The sequence below is a fragment of the Ornithorhynchus anatinus genome, chromosome 17 (assembly GCF_004115215.2).
Source record: "Ornithorhynchus anatinus isolate Pmale09 chromosome 17, mOrnAna1.pri.v4, whole genome shotgun sequence".
NCBI classification, from domain to species: domain Eukaryota; kingdom Metazoa; phylum Chordata; class Mammalia; order Monotremata; family Ornithorhynchidae; genus Ornithorhynchus; species Ornithorhynchus anatinus.
In genome coordinates, this window is record NC_041744.1 from 8,920,624 (window position 1) to 8,936,322 (window position 15,699).

At 58.0% G+C, this 15,699-nt stretch overlaps 1 protein-coding gene across 15 annotated transcripts in view; it reads left to right on the forward strand.

Annotated features, from left to right (window-relative positions):
• The window catches only part of MYO18A (myosin XVIIIA), an 88,007-nt gene that overhangs the window by 26,397 nt on the left and 45,911 nt on the right, over positions 1–15,699 (forward strand). For 6 of the 15 annotated variants that reach the window (XM_029082175.2, XM_029082176.2, XM_039914506.1 and 3 more), the window contains exons 3-5: positions 12,800–12,835; positions 14,391–14,478; positions 15,547–15,653. In XM_029082175.2, the coding sequence (XP_028938008.1) occupies positions 12,800–12,835; positions 14,391–14,478; positions 15,547–15,653 (231 nt within the window). Of the gene's footprint in view, positions 1–1,340; positions 1,383–12,799; positions 12,941–14,390; positions 14,479–15,546; positions 15,654–15,699 lie in introns of those variants that run through there. The other 9 variants (XM_029082174.2, XM_039914505.1, XM_039914507.1 and 6 more) reach the window with 3 other exon arrangements.

The following is a 15,699-nucleotide window of genomic DNA, read 5'->3' on the forward strand; positions in this document are numbered from 1 at the left end:
CAGGAGGGGTTCCAGGCAGCCCCTGACCCATGGTGAGCTGGAATAATAATAATAATAATAATTATTATTATTATAATGGTGGTATTTAAGCGCTTACAATGGGCAGAGCACTGTTCTAAGCGCTGGAGTAGATACAGGGTGATGAGAATAGTGCTTAGGCTGTGGGGGCTGTGGAGGGTGTGGGGCTAGTCGGTCAATCATATTTATTGAGTGCTTACTGTGTGCAGAGCAGTGTACTAAGCACTTGGGAGAGAACGATACAACAATAAACAGATACATTCCCTGCCCACAACGAGGGCTTTGGGGGCCATGGGGCCTGAGGAAGCTGTGGGACCTTCGGGGACCTGTGGGAGCTGGGCTGGATGGAATTACCTGAAGCGGAGGAGTAGGACAGACTGAAAACCTGAGGGTGGCACCACTGCCAGATGCCCACAGGAAATCTTGTGGGCGTTGTCTCCTCGTAACTGTGTGCCGTGACTCTGGGGGAGACTGTGTGGTGTGATTTGGGGGTGTCATCTGTGGTGAATCACTGGGTGGGGGCAGGGAGGTTGTGGGTTGTGTGTGAATGTGCGACGTGTAGGGTCTCCGAGGGGACGCTGCAGCCCTTTGGCCGCAAGAGGCTGTGTATTGGGAACCGGTGAGAAGCAGGGTGGCCTAATGGAAAGAGCACGGGTCCGGGAGTCAGGAGGATGTGGGTTCTGATCCCAGCTCTGCCACTTGTCTGATGGGTGACCTTGAGCAAGTCACTTAACTTCTCTGTGCCTTAGTTCCTTCATGTCTAAAATGGGGATTAAGACTGTGAGCCCTGTGTGGGACATGGACTGTGTTCAACCTATTTGTCTTGCATCTACCTCAGTGCTTAGTACAGTGCACATTGTAAGCGCTTAACAAATAGTACTAAAAAAAAAGAGTGTTTAGGGACTCTGATGCCTAGTGAAGTTGTGTGGGGCATGTAACGGATGACTAATTCAGGGCGCCAGCCTGGAACTCTTCTTCTGCACCATACCGTCTCTGTGTGTGTGTGTGTGTGTGTGACAGTTTAGTGCATCGGTGTGTGTCCCCATTTGATGTCTCTGTGATTTTGGGTCTGTGTGATTGTGTGCCCGGGACAGTGTGTGATGCAGGGGGCCCTGTGGCTCCTGGGCTGACATTCCTCTGCTATTTTTAGGGGCCGTATCAGCGCAGCTGTCCGGGTGCTGGGTGGGGGGAGAGAGCCGCCCCCCGCTCCTTCACCCTCCACCCCCAACCCCACCGCAGAGCCGGGGGGCGGGCCGGGGGGCGGGGAGGGGAAGGGAGGGCGGGACCTCCGTCCCCAGAGCTATTTTGAGGTTATAACGGAGCGGGTGCAACGACCCTCGGCTGCTGTGGCCTAGGCCATGCGGGTGAGTGTCCCCCAGACCCTCTTGCCCCGACCCTGCCTTCCCCAGGACTCCCGGCCCCTGCCTGACCTGAGCAAAGGACCTGCCGGCTCCCCAGTGCAGGAAAAGGGAGGAGCGGGGGGAGTCTCCCCTGCTTCTAGGTATGGGGAGGATCCTTAGAGGGGAGTGGATAGCTGGAGAGGGACTACCCCCTCCCACAAACTCCCAGTGCCCCCACAAACCCGACGCTCCCCAACATCGCTGCTGCCCCAGGCTCCCCAAAATCCCCGAGTCCCGTGCTACCAGTCCTGCTTCACCCCATATCAGTGTCAGTCCCTCCCTCACCTCCGACCTCCAGCTCCTCTTCCTGCTCCCAAAGCCCCCAGACCCTTAGGCAGCCGAGCTTCTGCTGCCACGTCCCATCTCTCCCCGCCCCCTCTGCCTCAGGGGAGAGCCACTCTCCCTGGGCATTGGGCCCAGAAGGAGCAAAGGAGGTAAAAGCTGAAGGCAGAGGGATGGCCTGGATGGGTGGGAGATAAGGGGACTCGAGGGGCTTTCTCCTAGCTGCCCAGTCCTCCCCACTGCCCCAGGCCGGAATGAAACACTGAAAGGACCTGAAGTGGGCCCGAGGTGCCTGCCACTGGGATCGGGGCAAACAGATCTATGCTGTAGTGATGGACTGTTTTCTCTTCAGCTCAAGAGACAGTGAGGGGAGGAGGGGGTGGGTAAGGGTGAGGGGCAGAGGAAGGTTAGTCCCTAGAGGTGCTTGCCTCCCTTGCCAACAGGAGAAGCCCGGCAGAGGAATCAGCAGGATAGGTTCTGAGGATTGAGCTCCCAGTAACTTATAATGAGGAGTATTTATTGAGCGCTTACCATAGGCAGAGTCCTGTGCTAACCCCCTGGGAGAGTACTACAGTAGAGTAGGCAGACGCGATCCCTGCTCTCAAGGAGCGTACAATTTTGCAAGCGGGCACTGCTGGGCAGCCTGGCTGAAGATATGAAGCCCGGCAGGCAGGGAGTCCACTGGGCCATGAGCCCCTCTGGCCTCCGCCGGCCTTTTGCCGTTGGGGTGGGAAATCAGGCTTGTTGCAACTGCAGCGACAGCAGGAAGTGGAGCTGAGGAGCTGATTCACCTGCTTCCTCTGGCCCCAGTCCGGCCCCGCAGCTGTGGACGCTTTCTGTTCCGGGGCTGGAGGGGGGAGACAGCCTACAGGCAGGGAGACCCTCTTTTGTTTTTCTTTAATTTTAATGGTCCTTGTTAAGCAATTATTATATACCAGGCATTGTACTAAGCGCTGGGGTAGATACAAGCTAATCAGGTTGGACACAGGCCATGTCCCACATGGGGTTCATGGTTTTAATCCTCATTTTACAGATGAGGTAACTGAGGCCCAGAAAAGTGAAGTGTCACCCAAGGTCACACAACAGACAAGTGGCGGAGCTGGGTTTAGAACCCAGGTCCTCTGACTCCCAGGCCCTTGCTCCGTCCAGTTGGCCACGCTGCTTCCTGGCTGGTGGTCCTTTCTCCCTGCCTTCCCCTCCCATATCACCCTTCCTCTCTCCCCGCCCCCATCTCACGTGTCCATCGCTGGGGAGAGGCTAGACCCAAGTCTCTAGGTTCTTCCCTTTGGTGGGATTTTGGAAAGCTTCTCGGCAGTGGGGGTTGGACCGAGGCTGGGGGCAAGACCGAAGCCCTTGGTCCTTCCCTGCTGCCCTCCAGATGAGGTGCCCGCCACTCTGGCCCCCCAGATGGCCTCTCTAGATGAGGGGCACTGGCACTGCTTGCCAGCCTGCAGGAACAGGTGACATTTTACTTGGGAATGCTGTGAACATCTGGATCCATAAGGGCCCACTGGACCCACAAACTGCCTTCCCCAATCCCAAGCCTGGGGGTCACGGGTTGCGGGGGGAGGAGTGGAGGTCTGGACTCAGAGCTTCCGAGAGAGAAACAGCACAGTCTAGTGGAAAGGCCATGGACCTGGGATTCAGAGGACCTGGGTTTTAATCCTGCCTCCTCCACTTGCATGCTGTGTCACCTCGGGCAAGCCATTTCACTTCTCTGTGCCTCAGTTTCCTCATCTGTAAAATGGGTATTCAATACCTGTTCTCCCTCCTACTTAGGCTGTGGGTCCCATGTGTGAGTCTGATGTGAGTGTCTTGCATCTACCCCAGTGCATGGCACATAGTAAGCGCCTAACAAAACTACATTATAGTTTTATTCTCCTCCTCTTGGTTCTGGCTTGGGAATGGGCCCACTCCACCCAGCAGCAGCGAGAAGCACCTCTTGGTGGGGAGCCCCAACTCAAACTCAGCCCTGGTTAGGAAACATGTGGTGTCTAGATTGGGGTTGGCGGGGGGGAAGCCAGGACACAAGATTGATTTTCAAGGGAAACTGCAGATGGCAAAAAGGGGCAGCATCTGGGATAGAGCTATATATTCCCATTTCACAGATGGAGAAATTGAGGCCCAGAGGGATGACGTGACTTGCCCAAAGTCACAGGCGAGCTAGTGGCAAAGTTGGAACTGAAATCCAGGTCTCCAAACTCCCAGTCTCGGATATTAGCCAGTAATTGTCTTTCGTCCTCAAAGACACCAGCGATGGTGAAATTCACCCATGAATTAGTGTGTGGTTGAAAAGGCCAATGGGAGGCCCACAGTCCTAAACACATTGTGTGCACGAATAGGTTGCCCTTGCCATGGTTGATGTTTGCAGTGCCTGGTACTGTTTTCCATTTTTCCTCCTTACCTCTCGTTCCTTATGAAGTTTTTGCCCAAAGAGAGCCGCTCCCTTCTTGATGGCAGGGCGCCGTGCTGGCCTCCCCTCAGCAGGTGACTCCTAGTTTTCAGCTGGGCTGCAATGTTGTCTGAGGCTTTGCTTTATAGAACATTTCCTCTGCCCTCCTGCCTTTGTTTCCCGATTTCATCCTTTGACAGAGCATTTGGCCCACTAGGCCGGACAGTGTGGTGACTGGGGTCTGGGCTGGTGGGAAGTTAGCAGAGGCAGGGATGGGTAGCTGCCTGGGTGGTCCGTCTTCCCCTGCTCCCTCTTGCTCAGAACAGGAAAGGAGTCCCGACACCAAGGACCCCCCAAGCAGTACCATAGTTTTCCTTGGTTCCTGCCCGGGGGGACCTGCCTGGAGGAGAGCAAGGGCTCCCCCCGGTGGTGGGGTCATGAACTCCAAACATTCTAGGGATAACTGTGAGCTCCGATTGGGTGTCGTTGCTCCCATTTTTGGGGAAGGATGAGAAGCAGCATGGCCTAGTGGATGGCGCACGGGCCTGGGAGTGGGAAGGACTTGGATTCTAATTCCCGTTCTGTCACTTGTCTCCTGTGTGTCCTTGGAGAAGTCATTTCATTTTCTCTGTGCTTCAGTTACTGCCTCTGAAAATAGGGATTAAGACTGGGAGTCTCTTGTGGAGCAGGGACTATGTCCAACCTGATTAACTTTTATCTATCTAGTGTTTAGTATAGTGGCTCTCACGGTGTTTAACAAACCATAAAAAAGATCGTTTAGAAATTCTGTGTATTAGCTGAGGAGAAGCCTTTCACGGGAAACCTAATAAAGAGCACGGGAGTCAGGATACCTGGGTTCTAGTCTGGCTTCGCCCCTGGCCTTCTGAGTGACCATGGGCAAATCACTTAACTTCTCTGGGCCTCAGTTTCCTCATTTGTAAAATGGGAATTAAAATGCCTGTTATCCCTAACTCTTAAACTGTGAGATAGAGACTGTGGCCCTTGGGAGCCCTCAACAGCCTCTGGGAGTCCCAATTCCTGCTCAAATTCTAACTTTGGTCTTTCCCTTCCTTCCTCTCCACTTCCTTTCCTTCCCTTTGTTGTCCACAGTGTCTGTCTGGTCCTCAGGCGGCCCCAGCAGGTCCGGGTCTTTAGGAAGACGTGCCGTCACCCACTCTGTGTGACTGTTGGGGGTCCTGCCAGTGCCCACCCTCCCTCGTCCTCCCGCCCCAGCCAGGGCGGCGCTGTGTCCACTGCAGACGGCGTCACTATGGCTTTTTCCTCACGGTTCGCCTTCTGGGAGCAAAAGGGAAGTTGGTTTTGTGTCCCATCTCTGCACCCGACATTTGGCATGATGTGTTTGTGAGTGGGCGGCAGGCCAGAGCAGGTCGGAGGAGACTGGCTGGTGGGGGTTGGAGCAGGAAGACAGAAGTTGGGGTCTGGGGAGGCTTGCTGCTCCTTCCTCTGGATAGTTTTCCAGGCTTCCTCAGCCTCTTCCCATCCCGTCGAAGCCCTGGAAAAGCTTTGAATCTGTCCCTGGCCTCCCTCCTTACCTCTGCACCCACCATTAACCCCGCTGCTCCCTGTCATGCACAGCTGCTACCTCGGCCCGGGTCTGGGAGGAGGGTGAGCAGGGCAAGCTCAGGTTCAGGTTCGGAATCCTCCCTCGGGCTCTGGGGGACTGCAGATCCTAAAGTCCAAGGGAGGAGCTGGCCGGAGCAAGGGAGGAGCCTGGGGGACCTGGAGGGAGGACCAGAGGAGTGACTCAGTGCCTAGAAAGAGACATGCCTTTGAGCGCACGCAGGCTCCCGGATGGGGCTGTGACAGCCCTGGGCAGGCCTCTGCACCGGGTAGAGGGCGGATGAGTCAGCCCCCGGCTGGGCATTCTCCAGGCCGTGGGCAGCTGAGGGACTCCCAGTCCTCACTGGGATCCCGCCCTGGAGCCTCCTGGAAGGAACCCGGAGTCAGGCCCGGGGAGAGACATTAGGCAGGCTGCGGTTTCCCTGAACCTCAGGTTCAACTTACGGTAACCCGTATGTATTTGTGCATGTATGTGTTTGTGGTGGGCTTGCATGCTGGGGAGGGATTGTGAAGTAACATCCAATCCTAACCTGAGTTTGGAGAAACTCTCACGGGAGGGATCTTGGGAGTGGGGTGCCGGGGTCTTCTGGAGTGACTACCAGTCTAGTCTGAGGCAGCAGGAAGGGCGATGCCCTGGGGACGGCAGTGCCAATTTGATCTAGTAAAGAAATTTTTGGTGGGGCAGTAAGTTTCTGTGATGTAAAACGTCACCCTTGCCCTTATTTCAGATCAGCGGGTTTGGTGTAAAGGCATGATTTCTCATGCAATTCTTCATGGGCTAGGGCCATTCTGAATTTTGAGCTACTGATGGCTTAAAACAGTGTTTCATTGAAAACCTCCTTTGTGGCTGTTGTCCCCATTAGGGGAGGGGGGGGCTTTTGTAAGTGTTACGAGAGGGAGAATACCAGGGTCAGAGCCTGGGTCATTAACTGGGCCTGGGGAAAAGGGGGTGGTATTTACTGCAGGGGGTGGCAGAATCTTAATACGACCATAGGGAGTTAAGATTAGCCCTGTCCCAGGGAGTCGGGGAGGCCAAGAGCTCCCTCTCCGAGAGATTCATGTCATTCGGGGCAGGGAAGTGGTCCCCAATTCATGAAGCATCAGTCCTCCCGGGAACAGGAAAGGTCCCTAGTGATCATATCATCTTCACCATCACCGGTGGTGTTTCCTGAGAACCTTACTGGGGGCAAAAGCTGTGAATAGGCCCATAGCCCCCACCTTCTCCTTCCTCTGGGTTGGGGTGGCTTTCCTGCCTCTACTGGAGCTCAGAAACATGAGGAGGGGGGGAAGGCAGCCCTGCTCACAGGCTTGGGACTCCACTAGGCAGAGCAAACAACCCAGGCTAACTCCAGAAGTGAGTTTGAATTTACTCTGGGCAGGCCTTTTATACAATGACTAGAGGGACTCTGATGTCTCCATAGCTGGACCTCTGCCAATGGGCCCCTCTCCCTATTCTTCACTCTGTCTCCTGTCAGTATTGGGATTGGATTTAAGCCCTTTCTGATCTATACTGGGTATAACATTGGGAACTTAGGAGGAAGTGAATTAGACCCCCTCTCCCTCTCTGACTCTCTTTTTCTCCCCTGCATTTTCTTCCCCCTCCCTTACTCCTCCCCCTCCCCCTCCTCTTCCCTGTTCCCCTCCCTCCCTCCTTCCCCGGGAAGTTGGTATGTCCAGAAGGAGTTGCCTTCTGGAGGAGAAGCCTGTGGGGCTGGGGTGGTGGGGTGGGGTTGGGCCCACCAGTGACCCCGCCTCCCTCTGTCTGTCCCTCAGGTTAAAGACGAGGACAGGCTGGTTCCCAAGCCCGGGCCTACTGGGAAGGAGAATGGGGCTGTAAGTGTCTTCGGGGCAGGCATGAGGGGAAGGAGACTGGGACTATGGGTAGGCAGGTGGGCCTCTCGTGGCCAGGACAAGGCTGGTTTGCTGACCGGGTGGGATGTCCTGGCTTGGAGAGGGGTCTCTGGGCCCCTGGCTCACCCCAGCCCTCCTCCCTCCCACATTGGCCCCAACAGGTGATGGGGGCAGTGACTATCTGGAGGCTCTAGGACAGTCAACCCCAGGAAAGGTCAAGGGAGAGTTGGGGGGACTGGGAGAGGCCATAGAAGCCCCCGGGGCCCTGGGATTTCTCATTCATTCAGTCATATTTATTGAGCGTTTCATGTGTGCAGCGCACTGTACTAAGCCCTTCTCAAGAAGCAGAGTTTAGAAGGCAGAGGTTCAAGGGCACTGCCAAAGTCTAGTTGCTCCCAGTCCCCCACTATTTACTCTGAAAGGGCAGAGAAGGGGTCCCGGGAGAGCTGGACTCAGTAGCTCTTGGCTCTGGGGGCTTCAGGGAGGATTCTCCTCCCTTCTCCCCTTCCCCCATCCCTGGATTCCCAGCCCCCTTTTCTGGGGTCCCACCTGTACCGTGCAAGAAGAAAACTTTGTGACAGCAAATGGAGGCAAGGAGAGTCTAGGCTGACAGATCTAAGTCGGGGGGCCCAGCAGTAAGGACAAGAGTGGGGTGAGAGTGTCGGGGAGTGGAGTGTGCTGGGCCAGCAGTAAGCCCCCCATTCTGGGCCAACCATCTTTCTGGAAGAGACAAACGCTACTCCCGTTTGGAGCGAGCAGAGAAGAAACCCCGCTCCCCGGCTGCTGGTTATTCAGGCAGGGGGCTGCTTCCTGCTCCCTCCCCCCCACCCAGGGTTAGGAAGCAGGGAAAGGGGGCAGGGGGCAGTGCCTAGTCCATAGCCCCCTCTGGGTCCCAGCTGGCCAGAAAGGCACCCTCAGACTTTGAGGGCGAGGCTGCTGAGTGGCCAGCACTTCCACTGCAGCAGAGACTCCCAGAGCCAAAATCAGGACTGAGGCTGCCACAGCCCCAGCGGACAGATGGGCAGGCAGCTTCCCCTTCAACTGCTGGGACTTACCGGAGGCAGAGGCTGCTGGCACCTTCCCTGCCTGCTCCTGGTTACTCCCTGCCCGGCTACCCCCAGCTACCCCCGGCCCCACGAGGGAGTTCCAGCACGAGCCAGGAGAGCCCGGCGCCAAGGTATCCGGGGGCACCTCGGGGCCTCCAGCCATTTAGGGGAGGCAGGCAAGGTGGGCACCCGGTGGGATGGAGCTCTCTGTCTGTCCCCCTCCCCCCAACACCCTGTGGCAAGTGGGCACGCTAACCAGAGGGAGAGAGCAAAGGGAGCATAGATGTTGGGTAGGGGTCTTTTTCCCTCTCTCTAGCAGCATTGATCTGTGAGATACCCTTCCTGAGAGTGGGAAGCATGGGGGTCGAGGGCAGAGCGGGTGGAGGCAGAACTGCACTGCAGCCTGCCTGGTGCTCCAGGCTCAAACAGGAGCGGCTCCTTTAATCCCGCTGCCTCTGCCATCGACGCTGCCGAGCAGGAGGGGGGCAGGAGAGGAGGCTGCGGCTTGGGTTGGGATCCAGAGTGGGGGTAGGGAGGGAGGCCTGCAGAGGGCCCCTGAAGTTTGAGCCGGAGCCGGGGAGCAGAGTTGTCTCAGCAGGTGGACAGGCAGACCTGAGGCGGAAGACCAGAGTGGAGGTGACAGCAGAGTAGTCCCGGCCGGCTCCGAGACAGTCTGGGGCCGGGCGGGCAGGGACTCTGGGGAGCTGGGGGGAGGCCCAGCCGGGAGAGGGGCAGCATGTGGGGGTCCGATCCTGCTCCTCACCTCTCAGCCATGGAAGGGAGTGTGCTGGGTGGTCCGCTCAGGTGAGCCACGAGGGGCTGTCTGTCCTTGGCCCTCTGCCTGTTCATCCATAGATCATTCTGGAAGAGAGAGACGTTTTCTCAGACCTGCTGGTTTTTGGGTTTTGGTGGGCGGTGGGGAGGGGGGATGTGGACTTTGCTCTTTGGGGGTGGGGAGGGCCTGGTTGAAGGAGGAGACCAGGAGATCCAATTCTTACCCAGTCAGCTTCCCCAGGGGGGCCTGGTGCTCTTGGGGGGCAAGGAATATGTCTGTGTTACTGTACTTTTCCAAACACATAGTACAGTGCTCTGCCCACAGTAAGTGCTAAATAAATATGATTGACTGTGCAGCTCCCTCCCTTCGCCCGCCCCCCGGGCTGAGTGTGGCTACAGGCCTGCCCACCCCTGACCCCTGTCTGTTTTTGTGAATGTAGCCAGAGGGTGTCCTGAAGGATGAGGCTGGCCCCCCGGGGAGTCCCAAGCCCCAAGCCGGCCCGGTGCCCACCCAGAGCCCCCGGCGAGCCCAGAGCCCTGCACCTGTGCTGACCAGCGGCGGTAGCCCCCCTCCAGCTCCCACCGACAGCCCGGGGGACGCCCCTCTGCCCTGCAAGCGGGTGGCTAAAGTGATGAAGAAGGTGCTGAGTAAGGGGCTGCCCGGCGATGGGCCCAGGGATGCCAGCGAGCCGGCGGAGAAGGGTGTCAAGTCCCCCGAGCAGCCGGCCCGGGGCAGAAAGGGAGAGAAGATGCCTCCAGCTCCCAAACCACCCCCACCCCCACCTCCGCCCCCACCCCCGCCCCCACCCAGGAAGGAGCCCATGAAGGATGAGATCTCTGTGGGGCTCCAGAGTCTGATGGCCCGGGGCAAGGGCAAGGAGCACAGACATCGGGGCAAGCGGCCCCCTGAGAAGCCAGGCTCCCCCGAGAAGCCGGTCTCCCCTGAGAAACAGGTCCCCCCTGAAAAGCCGGGTTCCCCCAAGAAGTCGGACTCCCCCGAAATGCCAGCATCTCCAGTGAAGCCACAATCCCCACCCCCACTCCTGGATGGACTCTCTGGCCCACTCCCGGATGGAATCTCTGAGCTGAAGCTGGAGCTCACGGAGACAGAGGCTGCCGGGGCCAGCCCGCAGCGGGAGGTACCCACCGTGTGCCACTAACCCGCTCTGTCCGTGAACAACACCCCCTCCTCCCTGCCACCCTCACCCAGCAGCTGGGCTCTTCGTCCTCTGGGCACGCTGGGCTACTGGTCTTCCTGGGAGGGCCCAGGCCTGGGACACCCCATGCTGGCAAGAGAGAGCTGTTTGCTACTCCCTGACCCAGTTGCTGGTGCTGGCGAGGGTGGAACCCTCCAGGCCGACTGCATGGAGTGACCCACTAACCAGCATGCCTCAGCGTGGAAGCTATCAAAATCTCAAGCCTGGGTCAAGGGAGGGGTTGCCCACAGAGGTGCCCGGATGAGCATCTGAATCTTAACTGGGGCACCCCCGGCTTCTCTCTGAACCGAAGGCCTGGCCGCAGGGTCCTCAGGGCGGGGGTTGCATCCACCCCAGGGCCACATCTTTTGGAGCATGGCAGCTGGTGGGTAGAATGGGATACTTCGGCCCGGAGAGGGGACGGACAGATGTTTGTTGAGGGAGGGCAAGACCGTACTGCCCCATCCTCAAATGGGGTATGGCGGGGTTGTAGTAGTTGTGGGCCCATTGTGGAGCTGGTGAAGTCTATTCTGACAAGAAGGGGTGTCCCCCCCCCTTGAAATCCAGGCTTCACTCCGGAACTTGAGCAGGGTGCTCAGGGGGTGAACACGGTGGGCACGGGGAAGTCTGGTGCCTTCTGGGGTTGGCACTGCCGAAGGCCCAGCTGAGGGGGAGGGGAACATGAGGGTGAAGAGGGATCATCTTTCTCCACCTGCTGCCCTGCTCTCGCTACCCGATCGCTCCGGCCAAACTGTCAGTCGGCAGGGGGTCAGGCTCGTCGATAAGGGACCTAGGTATTCCAACTCCCGACTGCCCCCCCCCCCCAACCAGTCTGCCGGGGGGAGCGAGTGAAAGGTCACCTGGTGTGAACTCTTGCTGTCTTCAGCCAAAGGGGCGAGTGGGGTCAGCTAAGTGGCTGGGAGGATCTCCTGGGGTGTCACGGCCACAATCCAGGGGAGCAGCAGTTACGGGAGGGGGCCCAAGAGGAGAGTCATCCACATCCAAGCGAGGGGCAGCTCAGGCCGCCGGCCCTTTCCAACCCCTGGTACCTCCCCCTCAGACTTCCCAGCAGTGACCTGCCCTGGCTGCTGCCCCGGCTGTTTCTCCAGATCCCTCTCCCACACGGAGGCAGGCATTTGGCCCCGGGACCTCTGGGGCAGCATAACTAATGCTGCTTTGACCTTTAGGCTGCCGCTGCCCCCGAGGCCCAGTTGACCGCCGCTGAGGAAGCCCAGCAGCGGCTGGAGCGGATCTTCATGGCTTCTGTAATTCCCTCTCTTCTCTGTGTGTGCTCGTCCTTCCTCCCCCTAGCTATCCCTGAACCCTCTGCATGCCGGGTCCGCGTGGCAGTCGGGTGCCCAGCTGGTTGAGGGAGGGGCCAAGAACAGGGCAGCATTGCTGATCTGCCCAGGGTTGGCAGGGACCCGCTTTCTCCTTTCACCGCTGGTTCCCACTGTGGAAGGGCTGGATAAAGGAGTGGGCAGGAACCTTGCTCTGCAAGCTGGATGTGTCCTGCCCATCCACCCAGGATCTTTGCAAAGCAAGATGCGCAATATGGCCCTGCAGCAGGTTGTGGCCAACAGGTGGGACTCCTGCGGTCCCTCCCCCCGTCTGAACTTTCCGGGGGGAGAGGGCAGACCCGCCCTATCCTGGTTCCCAGGAGGTTGCCCGCCGGCCCCTAAGCTGGCACACAAAGGCTCTCCCCCAGTGAGCCTGGCATCGAGCTGGAGCCTTGCTCACTGTTTAGTTCGTGGGCCACGGCCCCTGGGAGCTAATAATAATAATAATTGTGGTATACGTTAAGCTCTGGTGTGGCAGGGCTCCCGGGGAAGCTTCTGGTCTGCAGGGGCGTCTTTGCAGAGGTTGCCAACCTTCTTCCCGGCAATAGAGCTGGGTAGAAACCACCGCAGCCGGCTCTGCCTGAGGCCGGGCGGGCAGAGATCTGGTTGGTGGTCTCTCGACTGGACCAGGAAAGACTCCATTCCCAGGACCAAGGAAGTGGGGTCTGGACCCCTGCCTGGGCAATCCCCCCGGAGGGTCCCCTTCCTGGAGTTTGGCCTCTGAGAGCAATTCTCCCTCTGGTGTCTGATGGAATGTTGGTCTTGGGGGCCGGGACACTGGTGCCGCCCTCTAATGGGCTGAATGGTCGCACTGTGGGCCTGGGTAACATTGCCAAGGAGTGGGTGCCCATCCTCTGCTCATTTTTTCACCCCTTTTCTTCCCTTCTCTTTCCTCTCCTTGCTTTGCTGTCATCACTAGCTGGACCCCGAAGCTCCGGCTCCCACCCAGAGCCAGGTAGGGTTTCCGTGCGGCCGGGACCCTTCCGCTTCTGCCTTCGACCACCCGCCGCCTCCGGCCTGCACCTGGGCCGGCGTCTGTGCCCGGGCCGCGTGCTGGAGTGTAAGGCTGCCCACCTGGGTTCCCTTCTCACTTTTCCCTGGCCCGCGGGGGGCACTGCACTGAGACTTAGCCAAAGAATGCCTCTGAGAACCTGGAGAGAGAAGCACCCTGGGTTGTCCCAGCTCAGGCTCTGAGCCGCCCCCTCACCCATGGGTTAGAACATCTGGCTCCCGGTGTGGGCAGGAAGAGAGCCTGGCTGGGAAGTCACGCGGGAGCAGAGAGAGGGAATCCAGCTGCCGGGAATGGGGTTTCGGGGGGAATGGGTGGGCACTACCAAATTATCTGCCCTGTGGGGGATTTGGCTGACACTCACCTCTCACGACTCCCACCTTAAAACCGTGGGGGAGGGGGTCTGCGGTGCCACTGGATTGGCCCATTTGCCTTGAGGCATTCCCTGTCTCCACCAGCTGGCCACCAGGTGCCACTCAGAGACAGGGAAGAATTCGCTCCAGGGAGATCAATCAATGAGGTCTCAAAGCTGTAGTATTTTTCAAAGTGCTTTTTCATCAGCGATTTCATTTTACTGGGTTTGCATTTGGTGCCAGTCGGCTGTGATGACCGGGCACTGGGACTGTTCTAGGCTCCCCAGTCTCCCAATGCCCGCCTCAGTATCTGCTTGTGTTGGCATTCCTGCTTTCCTTGGGTCCAGCAGAGGGGTGAGGGGGCCTTCCCTACTGCGTCCCCCAATTTCCATCTCGCCACAATTGGACGTCATTGCCTTGTTTGACCCCCGGTCCTGCCCAGCGACTCTAATGGGAGATGGTGTGGGAGCCGCTGCTGCTGCCTTGGCCCAGGGCGAGTCTGGTCGGCAGCAGGGACGCCCCCCTACCCCGTTTCCTGATTCCCCAAGACACTCCTGAGAAAAGAGCAGAGCCACCCCTGTTCTGCCCATCCTACAGGGCGCAAGTGCCCAAGGACCGACAGGAATGGGTGGCATCAGAATTGTGCTTCCCGGTGTGGGGCAGGGAAAGCGAGAGGGTGTCTAGTTGTTGCCTCATCCTGGCAGGGCCGGGTGGCCATCTTGTGTCTCCCTTGTGCAGTGGGGCAGGGATGGAGCTGAGGGGTTCTGCCGGCCATTGGCATTGGGTTTTGCCCCCCGCCCGTTTCCTCCCCTCAAGTTTCCCAATGCCTGGCTCACCTCACCTCACTTTCCCCATCTCCTTTTCCTCATTGCCTGAGTTTGTCCTTGTCTTCGGCTTCTCCTATCCCTGGTATCCGAGCCTAGTTCCCCCATCTCCTTTTCCACTCTTCCTATTTCTGGTTTTCTGTGTTAGCATGGCGAGCGGGTGGGTTCTGGGCCTTTTCTTCCGGGGTCTCTGCCCGCCTTGTCCCCCGGGCAGGCACTGTCCTCAGCCTCCTCGCCCCATGCTGCCTCATTCCCCTCTGCCAGGGTTCCACTCCTGGTCCCCCAGAGCCAATAGTGAGCCTGCCCCTTCTCTCCCCACACTAGGCGAAGACGGAGGAGCAGATAGCCACGGAGGAGGCCTGGTACGAGACGGAGAAGGTGTGGCTGGTCCATAGGGATGGTTTCACTCTTGGTGAGTCTGTCCCGTAGGGAGGACCAGAGCGGGGTGCCTCTCCAGGGATAAGCCCACCCTTTGTAGACATGAGCCCTGCCTGGCAGGAGTTGGGGGTTGAGGGAGGAGGATCTGTGCCCCTTGCCACAGGACATGGGTGGGGGGAGTCAAGCCTGGTGCAGGTAGAAGGGGCCCCTCTGGATGGGGAATGATGGGTGGGGAGAAGTTCAGGGTGTGGCCACACCCGGGGCTGAGGAGGAAAAAAAGAAAACTGGTGCCATGGGAGTGAATGGAACAGAGAGGCAGGCAGGGTAGTCAGGCTGACAGGCGCCCGGGGAGTAACTGGGTAGTGCCAGCAGCCTCCTCGCTGACCTTCATGCCTCCAGCCTCTCCCCTCTCCAGTCCATGCTCCATTCCCTTGCCCAGATCTTTTTCCAAAATCATTTTTCTGTGCGTGTCTCCCCACCCCTCCAAAACCCCGGATGGTGGCTCATCCATCTCCACATCAAACAGACAATCGGTCACCATTGGCTTTAAGGCTCTCAATCAGCTCTCTCTCCCTCTTACTTGTACTCATTCCTCTCCTACAATCCAACCTTCACATTTGCTCCTCTAACACCAACTCACTCTCATTGCTCTTGCCATCAATCTCTCACTCACGCCTTCCTTTCCACTTAAAACTTCCTCCCCCTTCATATCCTACAGATCAACACTCTTCCCATCTTGAAAACCCTACAAAAATCACATCTCTAGGAAGCCTTCCCTGCCTTAATCTCTCATCACCCCCCGGCAGATTTTCCCTACTGCATTTACCTATGTGCTTGACCTCACCCGCCCCCCCGAGCTCATAGGTACTCACCTCACCCTCTCAGCACTTTTGCTATATTATACCCAGTTGTTTCACCTATCTGTAACTTATTTTAGTGTTTGTCTCCTCCACTAGACTATAAACTCCTTGTGGGCAGGAATCGTGCCTTCCAACTGTGTTGTATTGCACTCTTCCAAACCTTTAGTACAGTTCTCTGCACACAATAAGCGCTTAGTAAATACCATTGATTGACCAAATTCTGGTTGGCTGTGCCATCGTAGCCAGTCAACTGAAGTCAGAGGAGCTGAGCCTGCCGGAGGGGAAGATCCGGGTGAAACTGGACCACGATGGGACCATACTGGATGTGGACGAGGATGACGTGGAGAAGGTGAGAAGCAGCATAGCCTAGTGAAAAGAGCCTGGTCCTGGGAGTC